Here is a 7,001-nt window from a genome sequence, read left to right as displayed (position 1 = left end):
CATAAATGAATATGATTATGGTATTAACCTAAGTATTTGAGTTAGTCAGGTTTTCTTTGAAATGTAGGATGTGAGGGGTGAGGATTACGGGGTAAAACGGGAAAATGCTCTTAACGATTGATCGTGACGGCAAGAAGATTCAGTTCGATGATGCAACGTTTGAATTTTTTTTCTGATGATGCCAATGTCTTGTTGCTTATTATAGTTCCTTGTCGATTATCGTTTTAGTAGCTAAAATAGTATGTCCTAAGATTGCGAATCGTTTCATCATGTTGCTAGCCCTATTCTATCATCTTTTGTTTGTCGATCCATGAGTATGATTATAGTTTAGTGCACGAAAGCAAGGTTATATAGTTGTGTAAACTCGATAGTGTTCGATTGTAAGTGAGTTGAACATTGAGAATGTCTGTGACATTGTAGGAGAGTTAGTGAAGACAAAGTACTTGAAGCCATCGTGATAGAAAAGTCTATGATAAGAGCATATGATCATTTTCAAAGCCTAGTGATCGAGTTGCATACGGTGCTCATATGTTGGTGTAAACGAAGAACTTTTTAATGTTGTTGGACCATGTCATATATTATAGTTTGTTTGGATATTGGAGCTTATAGATTTATTAGAGTTATTGGAAAATCGTGTGATTATCATTTAGAATGAACAAAGTTTCTTTTGCTGGTTGGAAGAGCAAATATGACATAAGGATGGGATGTCATTCGTTAACTTGAGGTTTTGTTAAGTATAATTGATTATATTAGTTGCAACCGCATATGTATAGATCTCAACGTAAGTTACTTTAGAGGAGCTAGAATTGTAAATTTTGGTTAAAGAAAAGTTAAAGGATATACATTGCAAATATGAAAGTTTATGTTCAAAACCTTGGGTTAAGATAGTTCGAGGAATGAAGTATGTTGGATTGGCGTATAATGGATAAAAGTAGAACTAGTCCTGAGGCTTGGCGTTTTATTGTTCATCATTGAGGAATATGTTTACTTTAGGTAAGTTAGGATTAGAAGTGTCTTATGAAAGTTTGGATGAAATGAAGTTTGGAATTTGACAACTATTATTTGTTTACGGCAAATCATGTTGAGAAACTAAATTGGGACTAAGTCATCATGAAAGCGAGACCTTTGCTGGAGGAAAATTTTGCATATGTCTTAGACAATTAATGGACTTAAGAGGTATTTGTAGTGCTTTGAGATGCTATATTGTGAGGTAGATAGGTAGGAGGGTTTTTCGTCTAAAATCTAAGGTATATTCGTTATCTTGGGATTGTCTTACTAAATGTTTGTGTTGGAGTCAAAAATATGAAATAGGAATTTTGAATGTAGTTATATATTGAGGTGCAGATAAATAACAAATTTATGATTTGAGGAGTAAGATGGTTATCCTTGGATAAGGATAAATAAGCTTTGGGGTGCATGATGTTCTTATTAAAAGTTGTGTACATTAGTTGACTATGGTGGCATAGAAATTTTATGTATAGTGAGTAGTAGCTTATTGACTTGCATAACCAGCGTCTTTTAAGCGATTGCATGTCATGTTCTACGCATCTCAGCTGAGACAATCCAACGAATCATAACACCTAAAGGGTTTTGGGTCCCAATCCAACGAATCTTCAAGTTTCACTAAAATCGGGTTGTGATCCAAAAAGCTTCTCTTTAGACTCAATAGAGTAATGTTCTGGAACTAACGCACCCATTCCTCATCACAAAGAATTATTGACGGACATTCTTGGCTTACTTGAAAATTTTATTGATTGATTATATTTTATGTCTATTTTTTCACATATATGTTTTAATATAATTGTATTACAAATTATTTCTTCACTTTCATAATTATATTATTCTACATGAATTAATATTACAAAATAATAATAATAAAATATACTTATGAAGAAACGACTTGGGACACGTGTCACACTCTCATTACAAATGTTCTCGCCTACTTTTAGTCATTGACATAGAAATTTTTGATACCGACTTCATAGTTAAAGAAATAATTAACACATTAAACATGTAATATTAGTTGATTTGACTACAAATATATGTGATTTTTTGATACACTATTTTTCCTTATGTAAACCTATAATTTTTATTATCCCATGTTATAAATAAAATTAAAACTTAGTTCATTAAACCGTTATTAAAACTGAAATTATCCAACCAAAAAAAGAAAAAAATAAAATATTAACTTGTTATTTTCATATACACAATCTTAAGTCTTAAGCTCAAAAATGATACTCTGTAATATGTTATATTCAGTTTATATATTTTATGATTTAAATAAAAACTTTTAATTATTAATCATACATGATAAAAATCTACAAATCAAATTAAAATATAATATACTGATGGAAAATCTATAATCTTCAATGATGGAATCATAAAAAATAAAGAATGATTTTTTTAATAATAAATAGAGTATTCTATTCCACGTTAAATTGCAGTAATTAAAACTTAATAAAAATTATATACAGATATTTCTTGGCTTACTTCGATTTTATGATTTCATCAATATAGCTTAGTGATAATTTGATAGTTTTATTGATTGATGATATTTTTTGTCTATCTTTTCACATATACTCCCTTCAATTCAGCACTAACGTCCTATTTGCTTTTTAGACACTATTAATCTTTTACTCTTAATTTGTATTTTATTATTAATCTATAAGTTAAAACACAGTGATGTGCAATCTTGTTTGATTCGTCTTAATGCAAGAATTATTCATATCAACTCTCCTTAATTTTTAATAATGCACAATTAATAATATTAAGGATTAAATAAATGCATTGAATACAGTGCATATAGTAAATGGAACTTTAGTAGTGAATTGAAGGGAGTATGTTTAATATAATTGTATAACAAATTATTTGTCGCTTTCATAATTATATTATTATAACAAATACAAAGATTTAATGATTAAGTTTATACTCTACATGAATTAATATTATAAAATAATATTATATGACCATATTAGTAACCATTTATAGTGCCCGTGGTTTACAGAGAAATCTATCTAATATTTCCTAATAGATTACTTCAAATTATTTAAGGTGACTTTAATTAATATATATATATATATATATATATATATATATATATATATATATATATATATATATATATATATATTTATTTGATTTAATTAAGTAGTATTAATTTTTACCTTATAAATTAATCTTTTTAATCAAAAGGAACCAACCTGAAACGGAATATACAATTAATTTAGATTAAAAGGAACCACAATATTTTAGAGTTAAAATTTAAGACAACACCTTAATTGAAACACTAAAAACAAAACAAACACAATTATAGAATCTAAAATTAGCTCAAAAAACACAAAATCATCAAAATTTTTGTATTAAAGAGCAAGCAGACTCCATGGTAGCAACAAAGGCAAAACTGAAAGTCATCCATCACTAAAGATACAAAAAAAAAAGAAGAAAATTCTATTAAAACAAATAGCTACTGTCCCCGTACTAAATAAACTAACATAAATAAAAGACAGGACTCTAGCCAATCTAATCGAACAGGCTGAATCCCATGTCATCATCGCTCTCTTCCTTGGGCTCTTCCTAAAAAAAGCAAAACATCCAAATACAATGTTAGGAAACACAATTTTATTAAGCTCAACATTCTTCAAAAATCCCAACGCATTCAAAGAATGAACTATCAAGAACAGGAGAATGAAATATCAAGAACAAAGAATACCTTCTTTTCTTCTTTCTTCTCCTCGGCAGAAGGGGCAGCACCACCACTAGCTGCAACTGCAGCTACAGGTGCACCACCTCCACCAGCACCACAGTTGAGAATGAGGTCCTCAATGTTCTTTTTCTCACAGAGCTTGGCGAACAAGCTAGGCCAGTACGACTCGATCTCAACATTAGCCGCTTTGACTAGTGTAGCAATCTTCTCAGCCTGTAAGTTTAATTTTTAAAATCAAATGCTAACCTTCCAAAACACTCGCAAACACAATTTCTTTTACAACCACCAACCAATTTACAATCAATAAGCAACAAACACAAGCAGAAGGTAACAGCAAACAACTAACATCATGAAGCAACAGCAAACAAATCCCAGGAATCAGATTGAACTCCAAAAACTTTAATAAACTGAACCACATATTTGTTCAGAAGCCTATCCATCTATTGACACTAGCTCTCAATCAATTGATCCTTATTCAGACTTCAGAGCCATCAGAGTACCTCACAGGGGCAGGAGTACATAATTCAGTGCACAAGGTACATAATAGTCAACAGACTGCATATAGCATTGCAAGTTTAGCTGATGCTGATGCTGAATTTTCACAACATAGCCTTCAGAGACTACTACTAAACCAAGTTAAGCCTAATTGATCATGGTCAAGAAAGGTTTCAGCAAATCATTGACAACAAGGTTCACTATAGTTGAGCTGAATCAACTTACTGCATTACATGGGCCTAGCATTGCTGATTCAAGGACACGCTTAGTCATCTGGTGAAACTCACTATTAGCTTTAGTCTTTCACTCGAAGTTGGTTAGGCAGTTGGAAAAAAGCACGTGTTTAAAACAGAACTGTCTTTTTAGCTCATATGTTTGTTACAAAAGTTAGTTAGGCTTACATCGTTTCCCAAGCAATGTATCTTGGAGGGATGTTATAAATAAGACCCTCCCGTCATCTGGAATGTATCATTTAGACTTGGTTTTTTATTAAAATAAGAAATTCAAAAAAGGTATTCTTTCAAGGGCAATAGCAGAAAGCTTTCTGTAACATGTTTTATTTCTAAGTGAGTAAAGCAAAAGCAAGATCATAGCGAAAACCACAAAGACTAATGAAGTGAACCATAGTGGAGAGTGCGAGGAAAGGGCCTCTTGGTGAGTAAAGCCACGATTTTCTTCTCCAAGGTATGAACCAATAAATTATTTGCTCAACTCATATCCGGGCTACTAATTTAATTGAAGAGTACATTAAATTTTGCATTTCAATCACGATTTAAGAATTCATGGGTCAAATTGAACTTTGAAGAGTCTTTGGGTCATTCATGGCGCAAAAATTTTTTCAACTACAGCCCTAAATTTGTAGTTATTGCTTAAGCTCAACTAAGCTTAATGTTACAAAATTTCATTGTTTAGAAGGTGAGTAAAGATACAAAAAGTCTTCGCTGAACCACAACTACAAATGTAAAAGTCTTTGAAGTTCAATTGTCACTCAAAATTAAAAACTATTAAAATACTGTTCAGGCAACACCTCTCACTAAAAGCATAGAGTTAGTTAGACGCTAAAACACGAACAGAAAAAAATAATTTATAAATTGAATACAAATGGCACCTTTTGTTGATTTCCAAATAGCAAAGAGCACAAAACAATCAAATTACAGAAAAAATATTAAAATAAATGTAGATAATTGTATATTAACTTCCTATACCTAGCAAAAGATGCAAAAAATTTGGGAAAAACAAATTAGATTTAAAATTCTGATGCAAATTGTATTGAGATGATTTCCGAATAGCAACGTAGACAAAACAAACAGATTACAGACAACAAATAAATGCAGATCAATTGAATATTATGTCCCTATAACCGGCAAAAGATGTAACAGGGAAAAATTACAAAGTACCACAATAATAGAACTACAGCTTCAACTTATCACAATCAAAACAGCACACGTTAGAAAATCAACGAATATTTATATGATATTAGAACAATGCAATCCGGTCAAACAAAAAAGGAACAAAAATAGAAGAGGAAATTACAGTGACGGCGACTTCATCATCGTGGAGGATGAGAGCAGCGTAAGTGCAGGCAAGTTCTCCTATCGACATTGTAGAGATTTTTAAATGAAACCACAAACAAATCACTGCAAAAAAACCAGAAGACATTAATTAGAGAGAAAGTTACAAATAAATCACAGCAAAATTAACTAAAAAACATCAATAAGAAATGATATCAATCAAAATAGAGTGTGAGAAAGCGAACGATTTTCTAAAGAGGGAGATTTACCAAAGAATGCAAAGGGTTTCCGGTTTGTTGGCGGCTAAGCAAATGAAGAGTGAGATCAGAGTTTTGAGGGGAACGGCTTATAGCAGGCTTTTCCAATTATTCAAGGGTTTGCTCTTAATTGTAAATAAATAGTAAAGGGCGGGTTTGATTGGAAATTTGTAAAAAATAAGATTGTTTAATAACTTTATTCAAAAAGCAAGCTTCGTTTAAACTTTATTCCTAATAGAGTCCTTGGCTCTAAAGTTAGGGTTAGTGTATTCTCGCTTTTACTAACAGTGAATTAAAAAAATGGTCAAAACTTTAGTCAAGCCTGAATTCGTCGTTAGTAACAGCGACTTAAAGGTTGACTGGTCAAACTTTAATGTCACTTTTTGTTACTAACAGCGACTTCAGGCTTGACTAAAATTTTGACTTTTATTGACTTTTTTGTATGATTTAAACTAGCCGTTGTAAAATTGAAAAATAGTCGTTATGAAGTTGAAAATAGCCATTGTTATTATGTTCTATAAATAACTCCATCATTTTCCTACTTCATTGTATCCAAATTCCATCATTCTTGTTCTAGTTAATCGATTTTGAAGGTAACATAAAGTATTATGTTGGTATTATTCTCAATTTATAAATGTTAATATTATTTTTGAATGTTTACTTATGTTACTATATCATATGTGTTCCGTAGATGTCACAGAAGCATTCTATTGAAGAGCTTTGTGATTGTGGTTATGAAGTTGAGATTAATACAGATTGGAGTGACATTGATCCCGCCGTGATTTTGTTTCTTGTCCTTTCTACTTGGATGAAGGATTCGGATGCACGTACTTTAGGTGGGTTGCTCCGAAGGGTAGCAAATGGCTTGAAAAAGAAAAACAAGAGCTTAAAGATGAGGTATTTAATCTCAACAAATAAATGATATGGAACATAGGAAAGAAGAGACTGAAAGGATTATGAGAAAGTTGAAGAAGCAATCTTAGTTAGCGGCGATGGTTTAACTTAACGAATGAACTATGTAATTTGATATGGATT

At 31.3% G+C, this 7,001-nt stretch overlaps 1 protein-coding gene across 1 annotated transcript; it reads right to left on the bottom strand.

Annotated features, from left to right (window-relative positions):
* Positions 1 to 3,342: 3,342 nt before the first annotated feature.
* Positions 3,343 to 6,091, bottom strand: LOC130817679 (60S acidic ribosomal protein P1-like). Its single transcript, XM_057683524.1, has 4 exons — positions 5,979 to 6,091; positions 5,732 to 5,835; positions 3,710 to 3,916; positions 3,343 to 3,573 (listed from the first exon to the last, which is right to left on the bottom strand). Exons 2-4 carry the CDS (start codon positions 5,798 to 5,800, stop codon positions 3,520 to 3,522), a joined length of 330 nt encoding a protein of 109 aa, XP_057539507.1. The 5' UTR covers positions 5,801 to 5,835; positions 5,979 to 6,091; the 3' UTR covers positions 3,343 to 3,519.
* Between the last annotated feature and the right edge of the window lie 910 nt (positions 6,092 to 7,001).

The sequence above is a fragment of the Amaranthus tricolor genome, chromosome 7 (genome assembly GCF_026212465.1).
Source record: "Amaranthus tricolor cultivar Red isolate AtriRed21 chromosome 7, ASM2621246v1, whole genome shotgun sequence".
NCBI classification, from domain to species: domain Eukaryota; kingdom Viridiplantae; phylum Streptophyta; class Magnoliopsida; order Caryophyllales; family Amaranthaceae; genus Amaranthus; species Amaranthus tricolor.
The sequence above is the reverse complement of the archived record's forward strand: the minus strand, read 5'-3'. Positions and strand labels throughout refer to the sequence as shown.